The sequence below is a fragment of the Aptenodytes patagonicus genome, chromosome 5 (assembly GCF_965638725.1).
Source record: "Aptenodytes patagonicus chromosome 5, bAptPat1.pri.cur, whole genome shotgun sequence".
NCBI classification, from domain to species: Eukaryota; Metazoa; Chordata; class Aves; order Sphenisciformes; family Spheniscidae; genus Aptenodytes; species Aptenodytes patagonicus.
Window position 1 is genome coordinate 42071718 of NC_134953.1, and position 23120 is coordinate 42094837.

General features: G+C 46.0%; 1 protein-coding gene across 3 annotated transcripts in view; it reads left to right on the forward strand.

Moving 5' to 3' along the window:
• The window catches only part of A1CF (APOBEC1 complementation factor), a 34665-nt gene extending 14344 nt beyond the window's left edge, over window positions 1–20321 (forward strand). Inside the window, exons 6-12 of one of the 3 annotated variants that reach the window (XM_076339483.1) lie at window positions 5743–5907; window positions 9385–9482; window positions 10367–10637; window positions 12158–12366; window positions 14625–14761; window positions 15412–15545; window positions 17894–20321. In XM_076339483.1, coding sequence (XP_076195598.1) covers window positions 5743–5907; window positions 9385–9482; window positions 10367–10637; window positions 12158–12366; window positions 14625–14761; window positions 15412–15545; window positions 17894–18045 — 1166 coding nt within the window. In that variant the 3' untranslated portion in view covers window positions 18046–20321. Of the gene's footprint in view, window positions 1–5742; window positions 5908–9384; window positions 9483–10366; window positions 10638–12157; window positions 12367–14624; window positions 14762–15142; window positions 15323–15411; window positions 15546–17893 lie in introns of those variants that run through there. The other 2 variants (XM_076339484.1, XM_076339485.1) reach the window with 2 other exon arrangements.
• The last annotated feature ends 2799 nt before the right edge of the window (window positions 20322–23120 follow it).

The window sequence follows — 23120 nt, forward strand, 5'->3', positions numbered from 1 at the left end:
TCCAAGCTTTCTTGTAGGCCCCCTTCAGGTACTGGAAGGCTGCTATAAGTTATCCCTGGATCCTTCTCTTCTCCAGGCTGAACAACCCCAACTCTCTCAGCCTTTCTTCATAGGAGAGGTGCTCCAGCTCTCTGATCATCTTCGTGGCCCTTCTCTGGACTCGCTCCAACAGGTCCATGTCCTTCTTATGTTGGGGGCCCCAGAGCTGAATGCAGTACACCAGGTGGGGTCTCATCAGAGCAGAGTAGAGGGGCAGAATCACCTCCCTCGACCTGCTGGCCACACTTCTTTTGATGCAGCCAGGGATACAGTTGGCTTTCTGGGCTGCAAGCACACATTGCCAGGTCATGTTGAGCTTCTCATCAATGAACACCCCCAAAGTCCTTCTCCTCAGGGCTACTTTCAATCCATTCTCCACCCAGCCTGTATTTGTGCTTGGGATTGCCCCAACCCATGTGCAGGACCTTGCACTTGGCCTTGTTGAACTTCATGAGGTTTGCACGGGCCCACCTCTCAAGCCTGTCAAGGTCCCTCTGGATGGTATCCCTCCCCTCCAGCGTGTTGACTGCACCACTCAGCTTGGTGTCGTCAGCAAACTTGCTGAGGGTGCACTCAATCCCACTATCCATGTCTCCGACAAAGATGTTAAACAATGCCAGTCCCAATACCGACCCCTGAGGAACGCCACTCGTCACTGGTCTCCACTTGGACATCGAGCTGTTGACCGCAACTCTTTGAGTGCGACCATCCAGCCAACTCCTTATCCACTGAGTGGTCCATCCGTCAAATTCATGTCTCTCCAATTTAGACACAAGGATGTCATGTGGGAGAGTGTCAAATGCTTTGCACGAGTCCAGGTAGATGATGTCAGTTGCTCTTCCCTTATCCATCAACATTGTAACCCAGTTATAGAAGATCACCAAATTTGTCAGGCATGATTTGCCCTTAGTGAAGCCATGCTGGCTGTCACCAGTCACCTCCTTATTTTCCATGTGCCTTAGCATAGTTTCCAGGAGGGTCTGCTCCATGATCTTCCCAGGCACAGAGGTGACACTGACTGGCCTGTAGGTCCCTGGGTCTTCCTTTTTTCCCTTTTTAAAAATGGGGGTTATGTTTTCCCTTTTCTGGTCAGTGGGAACTCCACCGGACTGCTGCGACTTCTCAAATACGATGGATAGTGACTTAGCAACTTCATCCGCCAGTTCCTTCAGGACCCACAGATGGATCTCATCGGGTCCCATGGACTTGTGCACCTTCAGGTGCCTTAGATGGTCTCGAACCTGATCTTCTCCCACAGCGGGCAGCTCTTCATTCTCCCAGTCCCTGCCTTTGCCTTCTGCAGCTTGGGTGGTGTGGCTTGAGCACTTGCCAGTGAAGACTGAGGCAAAAAAGTCATTGAGTACCTCCACCTTCTCTGTATCCTGGGTAATGAGGTCTCCCGTTTCATTCCAGAGAGAGAATTTTCCCTTGTCTTCGTTTTACCACTGACACACCTATAGAATCTTTTCTTGTTGCCCTTGATGTCCCTGGCCAGATTTAATTCTATCAGGGCTTTACTTTCCTAACCTGATCCCTGGCTGCTCAGACAATTTCTCTGTATTCCTCCCAGGCTACCTGTCCTTGCTTCCACCCTCTGTAGGCTTCCTTTTTGTGTTTGAGTTTGTCCAGGAGCTCCTTGTTCATCCATGCAGGCCTCCTGGCGTTTTTGCCTGACTTCCTCTTTGTTGGGATGCATTGCTCCTGCGCTTGGAGCAGGTGATCCTTGAATATTACTCAGCTTTCTCAGGGCCCTCTTCCCTCCAGGGCTTTGTCCCATGGCACTCTGCCAAGCAGATCCCTGAAGAGGCCAAAGTCTGCTCTCCTGAAGTCCAGGGCAGTGAGCTTGCTGTGCGCCCTCCTTGGTGCCCTAAGGATCTTGAACTCCACCATTTCGTGGTCACTGCAGCCCAGGCTGCCCTTGAGCTTCACATTCCCCACCAGCCCCTCCTTGTTGGTGAGAACAAGGTCCAGCGTAGCACCTCTCCTCGTTGGCTCCTGTGTCACTTGGAGAAGGAAGTTATCGTTGACGCATTCCAGGAACCTCCCGGATTGCTTATGCCCTGCTGTGTTGTCCCTCCAACAGGTGTCGGGGTGGTTGACGTCCTCCATGAGGACGAGGGCTTGTGAGCTTGAGGCTGCTCCTATCTGTTTATAGAGGGCCTCATCCACTGTGTCTTCCTGGTCGGGGGCCTGTAGCAGACCCCCACCGTAATGTCACCTGTCCCTGCCTTCCCTTTAATTCTGACCCACAAGCTCTCGGTTGGCTCCTCATCCATCCCCAGGCGGAGCTCCATGCACTCCAGCTTGGCATTGACATAGAGGGCAACACCCCCTCCTCATCTCCCCTGCCTGTCCTTTCTAAAGAGCCTGTATCCCTCCATCCCAACACTCCAAGCATAGGAGCCATCCCACCATGTCTCCGTGATGCCAATAAGGTCGTAGCCCTGCAGGCGTGCACACGTCTCTAACTCCTCTTGTTTATTCCCCATGCTACGTGCTTTTGCATAGAGGCATTTAAGTTGGGCCCCTGAGATGGAGCTGTCTTACTGGCTGGAGTTCCTTTGTGCTGCTCTGCAGGTGCTCTCCTGCTGACCTGTGTTCCTTCTCCAGGCTCTGGGCATCTATTGCTGTCTCTGGCATCAAACTGGTAGGAGTGGGATGGACTGAGGTTCCCCTCCCCCGGCATCTCTAGTTTAAAGTCCTCTTCACCAGCTTGGCAAGCCTATGACTGAAGATGCTCTTCCCCTTCTCTGACGGATGGACGCTATCAGCCCCCAGTAGACCAGGTTTCTCAAAGTGAGTCCCATGGTCTAAGTAGCCGAACCCCTGGCTGTGGCACCAGTCCTGTAACCATTTGTTGACTCGCCAGATTCGACTGGCCCTCTCAAACCCCTTCCCTTTGACCGGCAGGATTGATGAAAAACCTACCTGCGCTCCTGAGTCCCTTACTGCCGCTCCCAGGGCTCTGTAGTCCTTCTTGATAGTCCTCAGACTGCTCCTGGCTGTGTCACTGGTGCCCACGTGAAACAGCAGCAGCGGATAATAGTGGACTGTACGAGGCTTGGTAGCCTCTCAGTGACATCCCTGATGCGAGCCCCCCATAGGCAGCACAGCTCTCTAGAGAGTGCGTCCAGTTGGCAAATGCGTGCCTCTGTACCTCTCAGAAGAGAGTCACCTACTACTATCACCCGTCGCCTTTTCCTAGTGGCGCTGGTTGTTATACGGGGGGCAGATTGGGCTGCCTTACTCAGCTCCAGCGTCTCTCCTGGTGTGACAGGACTTTCCTCTTCGGCCTGCAGAGCGGTGAAGCGGTTCTGCAAGGGCGCCTCAGGCTTTGGGGGTCTCTTCCTCCTGCTGGTCCTTGCCTTTGCAACCGTCCATTCTCCTGCGTTATTGACCCCTCCTCCCTTCTATGTGTGCTGGTGGGGGAGTTTTTTGGCTGTTTGGCCGTGGGCTGTGGGTCCACTGCAGACTGTGTTTGGAACTATCTAACTAACTAACTAACTATCTAATAGGTATCTCCTTCTCTGCCTCCCTGATGTTACACAGTCTTCTCACTGCCTCCTGCAGCTCAGCCACCTGCTGCAGGAGGTCCTCCACCTGGGCACACCTTTTGCAGGCAGGTCTGCTGCCTGTCCCTGCCCCAGGAGAGAGGTCTGGGCACTCCCTGCAGCCTGAGGTCTGCACGGCAGCTTCTCCCTTCAGCAGTTCCGTCTGGGTGGAGGCATCGGCCACCGCTGGGGTAGATGGTGCAGACCCCCAAGTTGGAGCTGCAGGCTTTGCTCTCAGATGAGTGCCCGTCATTCTGCCTTGAGTCAGGTAGGACGAGTGCCCTTGACCTGTGCAGATGGTCACAAAACAGTGCCCAGTTGCTGGGTTATGTGTACTTCAAGTCTCCCACTCAGCCAGTGGAAAGCCCCTCTTTCAAAGAGGTGATCTCCCTGCACACCCTCCCGTGCAAACTGCCGCGCCATGCCCTAGCTGATGTGCCACGCCCTGTTTGCCCATCCTGGTCGCAGCGCTCCTGGTGGCTAGCGCTCCCTCGGGCTGCCTTTAGTGGGAGTGGGGGGTGGCAGCCGTTACTCCTGGCCCTGCCCACGCGTCATCAGCCACTCTCCTGAGAGCCGCTGGCTCCTGGCGGGTCTCTGCGCTCCCCTGGGGTTTCCTCAGCTCAGGAAACCCCCCTGTACGCAGTGATCTGCCACTCTGCTGCGGGACACACCTGCACCAGAGCTGATTGCCGCTGCGAGTTTGTTAATTTTCACTTCCAATATGGAAAAACAGGTCTCCAAATTCTACCCTCACCCTCTAATTTTCTCTGTTTTGGAGCTCCCATTCCATCTTAGGTGGGTTATCCAAGCGGAGATGCAAGATAGCATGCCTTTTTTTAGATCTCTTCAAAAATGTTTTGCAGGATTCTCATTTTCCCTCTACCGGCATAGGCATCCCTGGGTTTCTTCCAGGTTTTAGCATAATTAAGGCCTTGGAGGACCCAATCTTCATGTCATAAAGATCAGAGAGAAAGAAAGAAAAAACACAGAAAGACCCACTTACTCTTTGGGGGACATTTGCAGAAGAGGCAGACATTTTATTTCATTATTTGGAAGGAATATCTAGCACTTACCATGCTGCTAAGACAGAAAATGGTCCCTACTGTACATCCAAAGAACTAGCTGCTGAGCTGATTAAAACTGCTGGAGAAAAAGTGGGGCACAGATAGAGCACATGAAATCTGGGACTCAGGATATTAGTGGGTGGCCAGATTTCAACCACTCCTGAGGAGAAAAGGGAGGAAGATCTCCCTGCAAGATGTGCAGAAGGGACAGGGAAGAAAAAGAGGAGGGAAGAAGTATCATTGCATGGAGAAGACATGAGGTGAAGAACCCATCACTACGTAGAGGTCCTTCTGCCTTACACGGTGTCCTGCTGCTCACCACTGCGATTCCCACAGCTTTGAGACAAGGCTGTGGCAGTCAGTTTTCATTACATATTAAATTGACTAATCAATTACTTAACAGATTAGGTGACTCAATGCAAATGATTATGGACCTCAGCATGATAACATGGCGACAACATCGCCTTTAACTACCTCTTTATTTGCTCTTTTTATTATCTGCCCCTCAGTGGCTCGATCCAGTGTGTACAGAGCCCACGGGCTTCTCCTTCACACCCACACCCTGTTTTATGCCTCATTACTTTTTGTGTCCCTCCTTTCTACTACTTCTGCTGCAACTTCACCCAGTGGGGACCATATGACTTCAAATACTTGCACACAGAGACATCCTTGCTTTTACTATTTCATTTCATCCAGCTGGGACTTCTTGGATCCCATTCCTATTATCTAGGGAATGAAACTTTTGCAGCCAAGAGGGATTTTTACAAGTTCATTAAAATATTTCCCTTTAGAGACCACTCCAGGGAACGCGGATGTTAGTGAATCATGCTGTATTTTCACTTCTTTAATTCTGGATGCTGCATTTCTGCAGGCATCTAAGGTATTAGTGGGAGCATGCTCAAAGTGTGACCATCTGCTTTTGGAAATGAGTTAATGAAGCAGCCGTGCTTTGAGCTAGAAAGGCTTATTTTGGTCCCGTTTGTAGAATTGGCCTATTCTGCTGTTCATACTGCACATGAAATAGTCTCTGAGCAGAAGTGAGAGGAACCAAAGCCTGTCTGACACTGACCATGCCAATTCCTTTAAAGGAAGGATCCAGTTGTGGGGACACCCTATTGCCGTTGACTGGGCAGAACCAGAAGTAGAGGTGGACGAAGACACCATGTCGTCAGTAAAAATTCTCTATGTGAGGAACCTCATGCTCTCAACCACTGAAGAGACCATAGAAAAGGAGTTCAACAACGTCAAACCAGGTAGGAACCCATTGACATGCTAGCTCCTAAATAAGTACTGCTGCTGCAAATGGAAATATTTCTCCATTCATAAAATGCTAAAGGAAGAAATAAAAATAACTGTTTTTCCTATGTAAAATGTTCATGTGTAATGCCACAAAAATCATCATCAGGCTAAAGGCTCCCACCCAACATGCACATCATGTCATCCCATTAAGGGCTGCTTAATTTCCAGCTAACAACACTACTAACCTTTTTAGGATGATTGGCAACTGGAAGAGATCCAAAAAGCTGCATGGGGATACCTGTGTCATAAAAATTATTTTGAATCATTTCAGTCTTTCTTAAAAAGAGAGTTGATGAAATAGCTGGGTGATTTCAGCATTCTTCTTCTATGGCAAGGGATGATGATATAAATAGAATGATGTAATACAAATGTTTTTTATCTAATCTATCTAAATTTTGATCTATCATTTTCATACAAAAATCCTCACATTATTCTGTAAATTTGTGAATAATCAGTGCTTAGCATTTAACACAGAATATGACAGTATTCCTTCGTGGCATATATTGCATCCACTTATGGTGACATTTTTCAAAAAGCAAGTAGATTTGTTGGGAATAAAAATCCTGCTGGCTTTCAAAGGAGATTTTACTTCTGAGTTGCTCCAGCTTTAGGAAATTCCACCCAAAAACAACAAAGTAAAAATAACCCATTTCTGCAGCTCTCCAAGCCACACAGTCCATTAGGCATTAGTAACTTATGCTTGGCAATGTGAAATCACCTTTCATCTCGTTCCTATTAACTTCCTTCTATTAATTTTTTAAAATACACTACAGAGCTTCATTTTTCCTTCACTAACTTTTCATTTCTGCTCTATACATTTCTTTTTCTGTACTAGGCTGCAATGCAAAGGTCTTTACGAGGTTTCCTTAAGAGTCTTTTCTGTCCTTCTAATGTTTCTGGCTAATAGTTTTAGCCACCATCAAGCTGTTAGAGATCCCATTTTACCCCTGAGTTAAATATGTATCATCCCACCCTCTTAACTGTTTCCTTGTTTTATTTACCCAGTTTTGCTCCTGAATGTTGAACTGCTCACACTCCCCAGAATCACATTTATGCCCCTTTGACTCTTTGGTAACAGTCATCTGCTTTGCTCCTAAGACAAGTTTTCTAGCACAACAACAGAAGATCTGTATCATCTTTAATTTTCACTTTATCGTTTTACTTCTCATGCTGGAAATTATTTTTATTTTTTTTAAATGGACAGCTTTATTTATTGTGGATAAAATCAAGAATGCCTTTTTTAAAGTTGTGCCATGCTTTCAAAAAAATGCACATCAGAGCAGCAAAACCTGAGCTTTGGGGAGAGCAAATGCAGTCTAAGTTATAGTGAGATTACAATCAAAAAAGTCAGCAAGGATCTGAAATGATTCACTTCCCCCCACACTTGGTTATCTGCCTTATTCATTGTGCAGCATTTCAGTACTGCTTGCCTGAAGTGTACATTTGATCTAGGGCATTAAGAAGCTGTTTTGACAATAACAAGTCATCCAATAAAGAATGATCTTAACCAAAGGGGTTATGATCCAGAGGTCCCCATGACAGAGCAATTACCACATTGCTACAGGGTCCATAGACACTACCAGGAATGCTGCTTATGCATCTCAAGTCATAATATAGTACAAGTATCACCCCTTAAATCTGTGCCAAATTCAGTGCAGGATGACTTCTATAGAGATCTGCATCACTTGTCTCACTGAAAAGCCCTACCCTTGCTACCTAGAGATTTTTGCAAAAATCCTCATCCCTGGCAAAGTTTCCAGCAGGAAGGTCGTGCTCTCCAAATGTACAGAAGGGGACAATATTCCCCCCCTTAACGTCACATGGATGGTCTCTCCATGGAGGTGACCTGTGGGTGGGTATCACATTGCTCTGCCCCAGCAGGGGCAGAAGCAGGGAAAAGCAAGATTTTTGGCTCAAGCAAGGATCAGTAACACAGAGCACTCTCAAGGAGGCAGAAGGGGGATTTTCAAAACACAGAGTTCATTAAAGCCTTGACTTGCAAACAAGGCATCAGCATATAACTCCCTTAACTTCGGGCTTAGAAAATCACCCTCCGATCCCAGAAGGACACAAAGTGCTACTTACCGTTCCGGTGTCATTTTGAAGATGTGCAGGCTGCTCAGGTTATAGGCTGGGACAGGCTTCATTTAGTCTCCTGGAGGTCCTAATGACTCCCTCTGAACTCTAAAGAAATACATTTTCTCCTGCAGTTATTTAAGTAAGTGGTTTTTGTGGCAGTATGAGGTTTCCCTGCACACCTGTTCAGCTTTAAAGGGTAAGAAGCCAACAGAAGAGTCATTCAGCATCCATTAGCCATATTTCCAAAGAATATCTTTGGGGGTGTTACAGTCTCAGTGGCTAGGCTGTTTGATGATGTGCTTCCCAACCCACAGGAGTGGGGAAGATGAAAAATTAGAGAAGAAAAGGTAGATGTCTAGAGCTTGTGACCATGGGGAATAGGACCGGTGTGGTTATTTTGGAGACAAAATTATTAGTGCTGAGTATCTCGGTGCCAAGAAGTTCCCAGCAGCAGAACAGCTGACAAGGGAAAGCTGTAGAGTATGGACATAGACGAGAAGAATAAGAAGCCATTTACATTTGAATTTTTGTGGGTAATCACAGAGGTGTAGAAAGATTCAGGCTGGAGGCACCAGGGTGGGGGTCTCCAGCCCAACCCCACTCCCAGCAGGGCCAACACCACAGCTGCAGCAGGCTGATCGGGACCATGCTCAGGCGAATTGGGGCATCCCTGGGACGGGGATCCCCCACCACCTGGGGCCCCGTCCCAGGGATGACCCACTCACATGGGAAAGACTGTTTCTTAGGGCCAGACCTGCTGCCCCATTGGTCCCAGCCCATCCCCATGCTTGGGGCTGCTCTGTCCCAGACAGGACTTGGTGTTTGTTCTTGCTGAACATCCTGAGTTGATGGTTGAGAGAAGAGCCTCCTTGTTTTACAGCAGAAGCATAAGCTTTCCTGAAGCTGCCTCTGGGTAGCATGTATGATGCACATACAAAACCATGGAGATGGCAACCACACAGTGACGTTACCTGTAGCTCACCAAATCCTGGGCTTTTGTGTGTCCTGCTCAGCCATCCAGATCTCGGTGGTCTGTAATGGAAGGGAGACACAAGACCAAAGGTAGTGTCCAACAGAGCATTTTGCACAGGAGAAAACCACTCCAGTGTAATGGGAAACTTACTGGTGTCTGACTTCAAGTATTTCTAGCTTTCCTTGAAATACTACAGCCTTTATATTTATTTTTCCGTGGTATATACATCCTAAGAGGTAAGAAGACACTGTCCTCTTGCTCTTTTACCATTGGTCAGCCTTTGCTCTCCAAGGGCTCATAACCCAACACAGTTGCTCTTTCAAATGTGTATTTTCCAACTAATACCCATTTCCAACTAATATTCCAACATTTTCTGCAGGTGCAGTAGAGAGAGTAAAGAAAATTAGAGACTATGCCTTTGTGCACTTCAATAAAAGAGAAGATGCAGTTGAAGCTATGAAAGCCTTGAATGGGAAGGTAAAGCGGCTGTAAATGCTAATTTGTGGGGCTTATATGCAGTACATCATACGCAGCTGAAACAAAGCTGCCTGGTTTATTAGCTACAAAAACTTCCTGAAGGTATCAGCCCTATTTTCTCTTCACAGGCTGCTTTTATACTCCTGAATTTGTTTTTCAGCAACCCTGATGTACACAAACTGTTCATTTTGGCTTCTTGCTCCTTGCATTCGTGCTATATGTTTGCCCAGCTCAGACTGTAGTTCACCCCTCAAAAAAAAAAAGCAGAGTAAAGCTGAAATGAGGACTAGCAAATGAGGGGTTATGGTTCCCTTGGCTCACACTCACATCCTTGTTCCACGTCTGCCAACAAAAACACTGGCAGGGCAGCATGTGAATGGCAAACCGGGAGAAACAAGGTCAACCCAAAACATCTGCTCCAAATTCAGATGTGGATTTGCAAGGAGGTTGCTGTATTTAGTACTTCTTGTGTTGCATGTAATTCACGGTGCTGTAATGCAAGAGCTGTTCCCAAAGAGGTGTTAACCCCACTCCTATTTTTAGTGCTACTGCTGTTCTCCATAGGAGCACGTATAATCTCAGTGACTTACATGCTGCTTTTCAGGGAAGCAAAGCCTTTTGAAGGCTTCACAACTGTGTTAAGGAACCTCTCCTGGCAGGGATCAGGGCGGGGTGCTCTGAACACATTAAGCCTTCACCCAGCCAGTGCCTTCTTCCACCCATGGGAGAGAGATTTTGGCTTTTCTGGGTGGTTTTCTCCACCTTCCCATCCCATTAGCAAACCATGTGGGGAAAATGCCTCCCTAGGCAGCATAATCCCCACGCACTTGGAGACTTACGCTTATGCTTCTCCCATGCTCTCTCCCCACCACCCCGGCGTGAAGGTGCTAGATGGATCCCCGATCGAGGTGACGTTAGCCAAACCCGTCGACAAAGACAGCTACGTCAGATACACCCGGGGCACAGGTGGCAGAGGTACCATGCTGCAAGGAGAATACACCTACGCCTTCGGACACGTGTACGACCCCGCCACCACCTACCTGGGTGCCCCGGTTTTCTACGCACCCCAAGCCTACACGGCTATCCCCAACCTCCACTTCCCCACCACCAAGGGGCTCAGCAACAGGAGCATCATCCGGCCCCCATCCATCCGAGGTAACTCCTGTCACGCCGATACTCAGCTTTATCAAAATAACTCCTGCGGGGCTTGGGTGGCTGCTCCCTAGACTCATGTCAAGGGCATTGGCTTTGCCCTGGATGCTGGACCCTTTTCAGAGAGCAATGAAAAACACAGTTTTTAGGCTCTGTCCTTCCCAAAGCTGTAGCAATCTTCCAGCAGACTAAGCAGGGCATGAAAAAAATAACCATTTCCCAGAGCAAGCCTGAAACAGCTTCCAGATTGCCCTACGTCCAGCATAAAGAAACCACAAATCCTCCTGGTTTTGCCCCAGCAGGGAAGACCAAATAAAACAATTTTGCTTCCCCTCTTCAGAGCCAACTCCCTCAACCAGCCACCAGCACAGCTCTCTGCTGTGTTTCCTCTTTGCTTTGAAGGTCACAGGGAAAGTTTTACCAGTCTTGGTGTTTTCTGACCCAAAGCCATGGCATTTCCCAGGGAGGTCACATTGCCCTGATGCAGGGTGGGGAAACAGCACTGAAATCAAGAAAGCTATTAATTGTGTGCTCTGGGAAATGGACTCTTTTTTTGGGGGATCATTAACCTAATAATAAGCAGAGAGTATTTCTGAAAACAGAGAGTATTTCTGAAAGCTGCTGAGGCTCTGCCTTTGATGCTGGGTGACCACACCTGGCACCAAATCAAATCCCCATGCGCAGGTACCCTCCTATTAAATATCTTTGCAGGCATCTTTTGGTAAGTGCGGAAGTAAGCTTTGGGGCTAGCAAAAAAAAAAAAAAATCTGCCCATTTGATCTTCCTTCCAAAGACGACACTTGTGGCAGTCATCTTGTGTCCCCAAGCCCGTGGCCAGGTCCCACGGAAGGCTGGGACCCCATGTGGCACCCCAGTAGGGCTGGTAAGGACCGCACCAGCCAGTTTTTCCCCCTTCCCAAGGAATGGGACAGGGGAGCAGGAATTTCCCCTGCTGCCCCCCATGTTTTTGCCCACACAGGTGAGACCAGCTTCTATGAAGGTTGCATTGGGAAAGGGGCAGATGTGATAACCCACCAGCCCTCTCTTGCCTTGCAGTCTCCCCAGACTCCCAAGCAAGGCTCCCTGAGCAAAAAAGGAAGAGTAATAGGGAAAAAAAAAAGGGAATTTGGTTCATATAAGCAAGGGATTGTATAAACTCTGAATTTTTCAAGAAAGTGAAATTATACTGGTGGGTAGCAAATAATACCAGCTGTCCCCTCTCTGCCTTTCAACTACAAATCCAGTTAGAAAGGTGTCACAAAGTCAAAACTGACCAGAGAAGATGGAAACTGGGTCAGAAAGAAGCAGGGCTTCCCCTGAAAAATCTCACCCATCCAAGCTTACGAGCCCCAAAAAAAAGGATGTCAATGCCAAGCCTGGGTTATCCCAGCAACGGGCCATGGGGGGCTCCTGCCCATCTTCTTCCCAAACCCGGCAAATGGGGCTAACTTTTCAATTTCAGCAAGAATCAGGGTAATTTTTCCGGTGATTTGATTCAGTTTAATGCCTTCTTACATTCCTAGAAATTTACATGAATGTACCTGTAGGGGCTGCGGGAGTTAGAGGACTGGGAGGTCGTGGCTACCTGGCATACACGGGCCTGGGGCGCGGATACCAGCTCAAAGGAGAAAAGAGGGGAGAGGATAAACTCTACGACCTCTTGCCAGGAATGGAGCTCACGCCGATGAACCACGTCACGCTAAAACCCCAAGGGATCAAACTCGCTCCTCAGGTATGTGCGTGAAAAAGAGAGTCAATATCCTGGCCAGAGGTTGTCTTTGCCCAAAATGCTTTTGGGAAAATGGCCCACTGCTTGAATCTGCACTGGGGACTGATGACTAAATCCATTCTTGCATCTCAAAAGACATTAAAAAAAATAAAATACTGTTAGTTGCATCTTGCAATACCCACCCGCCTTGCTGGAGAATAGCGTCCGCTCTCCCTTGGAGAAGAGTTTTCATAAACACCCATGGGTGTGAGATGAAATCTAGCTATGGCTGTTGCTCCACAAAAGCACTGAGGGTAAATAAATTCTCACCCACAATGGGTTTGGTAAACAGGATGCATCGTTTGGGGCTTCACCAAGGAATGAATGCGCATATATAGAAAAATAATGTACATTTTAAAATAATTTATAGGGAAAGAGGTGTTGACTGCCTGCACAACCCAGCCCAGCGCAGAAACTCTGGTTGCTCAAGGAGGCTGAGGAGAACAAACCCAGAACATACTCCCCGAGTTTCTGAGGGTCCGGCTCTTATGGCAACTCCTTTCCCCTTACATCATCTAAAGCAACATGAGAAACTAACTTCACCTTGAATTTTGAAGCACATCTTTGCCTATTAACACTTCAATTGCTACAGCATCCAGTTTGCCCAAGTCTATGAAAACATCCTTTTCTCCCCCAGAAAACTGGAAAGCGGGGTTTTTTTCCCCCTGCAAAATTTCACAGTCCCCTTACTCTATTTTATCAGCATATAAGAGGGGTGAGATAGCCTGAGTGGTGCTGCACTGCCTTAGGGCAGGTGAAATTCATTTTTTCCTCTTCCCATGCATGCCAAACCCCCACTGCATGTATTTCAAATAGTGCAGTAACACCACTGGCCATGTGCAACATTAGTTTTTTGGGGCACATTTTCCCAGCAGCTGAGCTCCCTAATCCCGCCACTGCTACTACTTCACAACAGCAGGTCTTAAACAGCTACAGCTTGCTTCACGACAGCCTTGTTAACAGGACAGCTTCATTAATACCTGTCAACTTGGTCAGCCTCTCCCATCCGCTGCAATGAGATGATTTCAACAGCATCTTTGAATGATGGATTTCGTTTCCACTGCCTTGCTGGGATGCTCAGTGTTAATAAGTAGATCTGGCTTACTGAAGATTTAAATGTTGATGTAACATTATAAAACCGACATCCATATAAAGGAGTTGGGACAGCAAGGAACAAGTGTTGCCATAGTCAAGAAATGTAATGAACTAGTTTATTTACACTACAAAGTGCTAAACTTCAGTTGGAGCTACAATTACAAAATTAAAAACAGCACTGACATTTAAATTTTACATTTTAATGTTAAATAAAATTAAGTGTAAATTTTCAATAAGGTAGACCACAGAAAAACACAGGTTGGAGGCACCCGGGGGTCTCTGGTCCAACCCAGCTGGCAGCATAGCCAACGTCGCAAAGCCCCAAGACCCAAAATCTTCTCAGCTGAGTGTCAGGTCTGGTGGAGCTACTTGAAAAAAATAACTGGTCCGAGCACCACTCACAGGGAGGCACGGGAACACCATGCTGTGTTCAAACCCATTTGGGACAGCACGTACCCAGTGGGTTAAAAAAAAGAAATACAAGGCCAATGCAAGAGCGTTTCTGCACAGCGATTCCCAATTACCATGGAATAAGCTGTGCTAAGGTTGGGGGCAACATAGTTCAGCATTCCTCTTTCAAACTAGAAGCAGAAATTGCCTACTGAAGCCTGTATAATTAATTGGATGGAAACACAGCCTTTTTTCTTTTTCCTTTTTTTTTTAAAAAAAAAGGCAATTTGGACTTTTCATGCACTGTAACCCACTAAGCCAGGGAGGCAACAGAGCAGTGAAGATGAATGCAACCCTAGTGTTTTAGCACTGTTAATAGAAGTGCATAGATAGAGTTTCTGGGGAGAATTCAAAGAAAACCACACCCATAACAGAATAAAACAGCTAATCAGCAAAAGGACAAAGATGTCCAATTTAATGGGGTAATAATAAACTTCAGGAATTAAATAGATTTTTAAAGTATAAAACATTTAGATTAATCTTATACTTCAAGGTGAATGTAGTATCCTGTCTGCCTTTATTTTATATTTTTTTTTGCTAAGCCTTGAGGAAGCTGCCACGACACCCCTGAAAACCCTTTGAAGGGAAGGAAGCTGACCAGTGCAGGGGCTGGAGCTGGGTGAGAAGGCTACTGCACAGCAATTAACCCAAGCAAAAATCCTTTTTCTCCCTTCTAGATCTTAGAAGAAATCTGCCAGAAAAACAACTGGGGACAGCCTGTTTACCAGCTCCACTCTGCAATTGGCCAAGACCAAAGACAGCTCTTCCTATACAAAATCACCATCCCTGCCCTCGCCAGCCAGAACCCTACCATGTACGTTACTATTTGAGGTTTTCGGGGTTTTAGGACATTTTTCTTTTAAATGGCATTTTATTTAGCATGTCTCCTCAAAATACAATTGCACAGGTCTCTATTTCCTTTTTTTTAATATATATTAGGGAGAAAAACATCCACAAACTAAAATAGACTGATAGTGATGTCTTCCAAGCTTGGTGCTCTCTCTCTGGTGGTGCAAAGACTACAGAAAGCCAGAAATAATCAGGCAAAAGGGTGCTATTTAGCACAAAAAAAAAAAGCATACGATAGCTCTTGTGGGAAAAAGAAAGCAACTTGAAGGAACATGCTGATAATTAGGTTCCAAATATGATTCTAAACATTTCTGACCTAAAACATTGTTTGCTGTGTATTTTAAAGAAAAACCCAGGCTGCAGCATGCTTTCTTTTGGACTGACAATGCACAACATGCTCTGAAAGGATATTGTGTCCAAAATGAGACCCAGGGCCGATAAACTCAGCAAAGAAACCAGACTACTATGAGAAGAATACTTTTGTTAATGCATCAGCACATTAAAATAATGTTTCCATTTGATATGTGGGATGATGTCATCTATGAGTGGATCAAAACATCTTGCAGAAAAGTCCTAGAGAAAAAAAACCAAGCTAACATTTTGCTGTACTCACAGACATCCCTTCACACCACCCAAACTCAGTGCCTATATCGATGAAGCCAAAACCTACGCAGCAGAATACACCCTTCAGACACTGGGGATTCCCATGGAGGGAGCAGAGGTGCCTCCTGCAGCGCCAGCTTTTCCAGGTATGGGAAGGTCTGTACAGCAAAGGTCTTCTGGAAAATTATTTTTCCTGCTGCTTCCTTGCGGATGTCAAGAATGAACCCATTTTTGGCCATTGAGGACAGACCTGCTTCCACACGCCTCTACCTTGACTTATGTGTATGACATCTTTATTGCCTATATAGTAATTTATCTCTATATCAGGACTACCCAAATTACGGTGTACATACCATAGAGCAACTCAGGCTGGAGGCACCAGGGTGGGGGGACTCTGGTCCAACCCTGCTCCCAGCTGGGTCAATGCCACAGATACAGCAGGTTGCTTGGGGCTGTGTCCAGGTGAGTTGGGGCAGTGTCCAAGAATGGGGATCCCCCACCGCTCGGTGCCCCATCCCAGGTACGCACCTCCCCTCCACTCCTTCCAGTTTGTGGATGCCTCCCTTCAACTGGGAGCCCCAGACAGGATGCAGGATCCAGAACTGGAATCCCCAGTGCCACATCTGGGATGAGTCCCCTCCCTGGACCTGCTGGCTGCGGTCTGGCCGATGCCACCCAGGATGCAGTAGATCTTCCTCACTGCAAAGATGCACAGTTGATTGATTCATGGTCCATCCATCCTCTCCCAGCACCCCCAGCTCCTTTGGAACCAACGTTTTTTATTTCATCTGCCAAAGCAATGATGCAACTGTGAAAGTTAGGATCTGATCCCAGCTCTCACAACCCCACTGGAAGGTTTTTTTTCCAGTTTGGGAATTCATACTCAACAACTCTTGCAACTGCCCAAAACAGCTTGGGAAATCATGGAAAAAACAGGCTGGGAGCAGGAATCCAGCTCGCAGGCATTACATTTACTGTGCTCTCCAGCATGATGGTTATTCTGATGTAGTGGGAGCAACGCATGCCAAACTGCACATGAGGAATGCATTAGTCAGTACTACTGAGTTGTTTGGAGTATCTCAAGGATGGATTTAAAAAAGAAAAAAAAAATCTATCCGGCTTCCTGCCACAGGAGTCCACAAAAACCACAGGAAAATCAATTTGTCTGGGTTTGTGCAGGCTTCCGCAGCATGGAAACCAAATGGGCTCTTTACTGAATCCAGTATCCACTTACTGCTTAATTATAATCTCTCCTTTTTCTTTCATCCACCCTTATTTATTTGTCTTGGAAACTCAACAAATTGACATACATTAAAGTTTTTGCTTGCAACACACACTGGTCCTTGATCAGGGCTTGCTGAAGCCCAGCTCAGCTCAGGCAATGCCCAGGTAGCAGCTCATTTCTCTTATGATGGTGGCAGATATGCTTTAAATGACAGATTTCTCAATTCCTAGTCAAAATGTTGCACCTCACTTTGCTGATGCAAAGAAAATACTTTGAGCAGCCACAATACTCAAATTATAGCAAATTTCTCATGTTTTCCCCTAAGGTAACACCTTCAATGAGGCAATGTGCTGTCAGTGTTGCCCAATATCTCCATTCCTCCCACTGAGAGGACCTCAGCTCTGACTGACCTTGAGTTGATCCCATTGCCCAGCTGGTTGGTCAGAGATTTTGGACCCTGGGAGATGTAGTTTGGCAGCAGAGCCTGGTCCAGCAGAGCCAATGGGTACCCCAGCTGCTCTCCCCAAATTTGGGCTTTGTCTTAGTTCTTGATTCTTTCACAACAAAATATTGTGGTCTGATCAACAAGCTGCTATACCCTGCTTTCAGACAAACCAGCCCCAAACGACATTTGTTTTCCCAGTGATTCATTTTAAATCAGCAAAGCTAACATTTTCCCATGGAAAATTTTGAAGCGTTGAAACCACATTTTCCATTAGAAACTGATAGGAAAAAAAAATCCAGTTTACTAAATATTTTCTCCCCGATACTGCATAGAGGGAGTTTCCCTCCTCTCTAATGTGGCTGTGCTGATTTGCATGTATTTTGACTGTGAAGGGTATCAGAGCCATATTTTCTCTATGAAACCTGCCCAGATTTCCCCTATATTACCTCATTTTCTTGCCCTCCTTATGTCATGCATGGGAGGGCATGTACAGAGCACCATTAACACTCTCTTAGCTCAGAAATAATCAAAGCCTAAGGAAAAAATATTCAACAGAGAGGGGCATTTTTCAAGCAATGTGTTTAACAAATAATAGGCAAGACAATGCATTAATTGTCCAGCTTTTTTTAATCACCTTTAACATGGAGAAAAAACATGCCAGAAATGACCTGTTTAATTTAACTAGATTATTCCCATTAACAAACTCATTGCTCCCTATGTCATTCCCGTCGATAGCAAAGTCTTCCCATCAAAAACTATTAGGTGATGTTCAGTTTTGAATGTCTTTTCATTAATCTGCATTTTTACCCTCCTTTCCCCTGCAGGATATACCATTGCTAACGCAGCTGCCGCTGTCACAGCCACTCAGCTCAAACAAGCGGTGACTATGGGACAAGATTTAGCGACATACGCAGCCTATGAAGCCTACCCTGCCTTCGCAGTTGCTGCACGCAGTGATGGCTATGGAGCATTTTAATCCTGTCTTTAATCAAGTTCCCTTAAGTTGAGCACAGGCAGAAAAAAAAAATCTCAGTCTGGTAATTCTTACACCCTCATGATTTTAAACTAATCTGTCGCCTAAAGTTAGATTTTAGTCAGAGTTTCATCCTTGTAGTTCTTTAGTTTCATAACAGGATATTAGGGGGAAAAAGCAGAAATTAAAAAAAAAAATCACTCAAAATCAGATTTTCACACTAGAAAGCAAAATCTCAGCCCAGAAAATGAGTCATTCTCAGGTGTGTGTATATACATGCATATATATGTATATATATGTATATATATACACACACCAATGTGTGTGTGTTTACAAGCAACAACCTGTGCTGAAAACAGTTGGTCCTGTGGACGTTGTGATGTGGGACCAAGGAAGGATGGTGTGTCTCCAGCAAGCCCCTCCGTGCATCAGGAGTTCTCCTCCGTTCACCCCAAAATTTCTCAAGCCAGGCAGAGCAACAGGTAAAACGAAGGGCTGTCCCTTGGCCATGCGGAGGTCTCCAGTTTGCCTCTTACTGCCTCCAAGCATCCTGTGCCACCAGTGCTGTGGGGATGTGTTCAGGCATCTCAAGCGTCTTTTAAATTCATTCTGGCACAGCCAAGGAAAAAAAGACATGTATCATAAACGTGTCTGCCCAGCCTAACAGGCTAGTTTGCACGCTTTTGAATGTTAATTTGACTTTTAAAGCAGGAGGCAAGCATTCAGTAGAGTTTTCCTTCTTACTTTGCTACTTCCCAGCCATACCTGCAAGTCACAAAACAGCAAATAACGGCGTATTTTTTCCACTTCCCATCAAACAGCACATTCAGTAAAAGATAGGAAAACTTTTAGGACTATTAAGGTTGAGGACCAGAAAAGTGCTATTCATTAGGGCCAATTCTCTACTTAATTAGAGCACAAGAGCTCACAGCCATGGCCCAGTAATAACAGGCACCTCTACAGGAATAAAAGGATATACAAGGAACATTTCTGACAGGATGGAAGGAGCCCTGCCTGGCTATCAACACTGCTTTACACATTAAAGCAAGGCTGCTGGCTGCTGCAATTCTTGCAAAAATTAATTTAGTGGAAGAGGATTCACGTCAATAGTAAAGTCGTCTCTTGTTTTGGAGAGCACCGGTGTTGATGGTGTGTTTGAACGCTTTGGGGATGCTGAGAGCATCCTTTGGTTTACAGCAGGAGGGCATTATCCATTTATTTTTGCCATCAGATTGAGGCAGGAGTAACAATGCTCTAGAGTTATAGGAGAAACCCAGTGTTAGATAACTACAGCAGACATATTAATCCTATGTAATATATCCTATACAGTAATGTAATAGAAAACTTGAATCTGCTCAGTCTAGGACCAAAAAAAACCCTTTTTGTGGGAGAATTTACAACCAGGTTGACAATGCCCATCGATTCCAACAGACCTGGCCCCAAATTTTTCATCCGGTCTAGATGATGTAATGTGGCACCATACAAGCCATTTCAAATGGAGCTTTTCCTGTGTATCCCCAAAGCTGTACAAAGCACGATGGTCTGTGACAAGGTGTTGACTACCAGGAGCTAAGTGTTTTCTATTCTCATGCTTCGGCTGATTCGATTTCACTAGGAATGGAACAAAAACACATAAGCTGTATAGTTTGCAGTTCTATTAGACCCTTTCTATTTATAAAGTAGCTCATTAGGGTGATCCTAAAGGTATTACAAGCCCTCTGTGGTTGCTGTTCGGCACGCTTGGCTTCGCAGAAAACGACAAACCTGTTCACAGAGGGCGAAATAACCGAGAGTGTTAGGGGTATCGTGGCTTTATTTTCTCTTCTGTCTATGTCTTTTAGGTCGTGTTTGACTGCCAACGAGTAACATATCCATGCGCATCTCTCTCTCTAAAAGACTACCGTTGGCAGAAAGTGTTTCTCACTTTCCATGTTCAGTAACTTTAGTCTGTTTTTTCAGCTATTTATATAAGTTCAGAAAGATGTCAAAGGGCAAGAAGCAGTATTAAAAAGTGTGTGCATGAAGCACTTATTTTTGTACGCATAGTACAATATTTGTATAGACTTTTAACACTTTGAAGTGTAGTGAAAAATCACACTATCCATTTACTGGAGGACAATCATATATGTTTAAACAGAATGAAGTGAAAATGGCATCTCAATCATCCGTTACAAGGAAATTATAACCAGGATTAAATTCTGTGAAGCAAGTCTGTAATTCTAGAGTAATTCAAGGACATTAACTGGACTTTGAAATATCATTAAAGCTTTTTAAACCAACATACATGCCTCAGTCCTTTTATAGCCCAAGTTTCACCTGAAAGGGTCATTCCATGCATGGTAAATAAGAGCACACTTTGCTTTGTAGGGATTGATTTGAGGTCAGACAGGCAAGGTCACAAGCTGCTCGGCAATGCCGAGAGCGTTTTCAACATGCACTTTGGTGACACTTGGCATGCACACGCAGCAGAAAATCAGCAGTATAATACTTCTGCACTTTTAAGTAAAAAATCAAGGGGTTAGGGTTTTTTTCCACCACCTCTTTGGCCAATATTTATTTATCTGTCAACGCTGCAGGAATTACTTTTGCTATAAATTTATTACAGAGGTAATACCTCTGTATATCTTGGGGGCGATATTGATAGCAAGACAGCAACATGCAAAAATAAGGGGGTAGATGGAGCAATACATGATTTAAAGCTGTGAGGGATTGGTCCCACCTTGGGAAGAGCCTGTTGCCAGGTCACCGATAGGTAAATCAGCTACAGCCCTGGTCGTTTTAAGAAGATGAGGACCTCCTACTTGGAAGACCATCATAGTTAAATGACTGAGCAATAGCAATTCCTGCTTCCATGCCCAGTACAAGGAGTTCTGGTTTTGCACCTTTCCAGAGCAATCTTGAGCCGAAGAAATGGGGGGGGAGATCTGGTACCCTGCTGCTGCTAGCACACAGCACTCAACCAAAGGCCTCCCTACCAAGTCAAAAGAGATTTCACCAAAATAGTTTGACATTGTTCTTATAGACTTACAAAGAGGTCAGCTGTATTCTGGGCTTTAGCAAGAACAGCAGCTCTGCCAGCTCTATTATTTTACCTCATTAGCTTTTCCTGATGTCCTGCTTTCATTTTCTTTGAAATCAGGGCAATGGCAGAATTCGCTTTTGTGTTTTAACGTTTCCCCTCTCAGAGAACTGAGATTCCCTCTTTGCTCAGCAGCAGCTGGCTGATCAATTTTGGAGAGCAAGAATGATTTTTCAAGAAATCTCAAACCCACAACCCAATTTAAAAAACATTATTTCCCGTTTGTAAAGATGTGGGTTCCCAGTGGATAGCGAGACAAAGCCAAAAACCATGTCCATCCTCCATGAACAAGTCTAAGACATGTTTGAGCCGTAAGTGATGAGAAGATCAATGGCCCAGAAAAAACAGCAGATGGCCACGTTTGGCTGCTTGCAGGGCAGGAGGTACAAAACCTGCATTTTTCTTCTCCCTTCTTCCAGCCAGCCCTTTCCTGGAGGTCTCTACAACAGAGGGCCTCACATATGAGGTGCAAAGCAAGAATAAAACATGTCCGAGGATTACACAACAACTCCGCCTTTGGAGCTGGATAGACCCTGAAACATCCCACCAGGAAACTATCATCTCCCACGTCCCACTGAAACCCCCTCTAGAAGTCCATGGGACAAGGCCTCCAGTGACTTTCAAGAGGAGCTGCTTTGTCTTTGAGCTTGCATGGCTCCTGTTTCCCACTAGCCCAGCTAAATCTCCCATAGACCATCTCATCTCCCCATCACATACCTACCTGGATTTCCCTTTTTTGGGAAAAACATAAACCCTTTGAAGGGTGTCATTCCAGTCAGGGACCACAAATCACTGCTGTTCACTAGCTCCCGGGGAGCAGCCTGGCTCTGATGCTGCTCATGGTACTCTCATGGGATGCTCCTTTCTTTCAAGGGCTGGAAATTATTGTGTCCCGCCAAAACCTTGGCCTCAGCTAAAACTGCAATTCTCAGCTGCCCTTTGTTAAGTGCTGGTGGGGGGGCTTAGCCCCTACCCACCAACCCCTCTCCTTCAGGGTGTGCTTGGGGTGGGCTGCTCTCTCCCTGGAGAGATGCCCTGCCACCTCAAACTCCTCTCCATGCCCAGAGACTTGTCCTGGCCTGGCTCCAACTACCTGCAGGAGATGGGGACTGTGCATGTCCAGATTTGGGGCTGGTTAAGGGAAACACTGGAAGAGTGATGTTCCTTGGTCCCCAGACCCACCGCATGCATATGCAGCCCCAGTTGTGAAGATGTTAAAAAGCAAATAGCCACTGGTGGACCCGTAGATAGGTTGCACACAAATATCCTCTGTGGGATGCATGTGAACAGCACCAGACAACCACAAGTTCAGACAGATCCTAAAAGCCTGCATCAAAGCCCAGAGACAGCAGAGGGATTCTCCCCTTTCCCCCCAGTGCCTCGGGTCAGATCCTAATTTAGTATCTCTTCTGCAGCTCCAAATACTGTCGGTAAATTTGGGAGGGATAAGATGTTGTGCAGGAGGAAAGTTGCGGCATGGTCAAGTTTTGCAAAGGAGGTCTGCGAGGCAGCTCAGCCTGCGGACACAAACAAGTTTCTCAAGTTCATACTAGTTTATGTCCCACGATAAAAAAAAAAACAGGCGGAGTTTTGCTCGCCTCCCGAGCACGTACGCAAGGCACAAATGGCTATACATTGAAGGAGAGCAGCCCGAGAGAGGGAAGAGCAACTGTGATGAGTAATGCTATATTTAACAATTGGCAAGTTGCCCAAATTCCTGAAAAATTTTTCTAGGCTTTGGCTCTGTTCAGCGGTAAGCTTGTTCTCGTGTAAAACAGCACTGGCCCCTAGTGGCTGCTGGATTCAACCACAGCACCTCGAAACGTCGTGCGGGTAGGAGGGAAGGGCTGTTTGTCACTGTATGCCAACAGTAGATGAGAGCCACAATGTTATTAAAGAGCAAATAAAACAAAGGACTTCTCTCAACAGCCTTTCTCACACTGCGGTGCTCGGAGCTGCTGAATTTTGTAGACACAAAAAATTACGAAAAGTTCCAAAA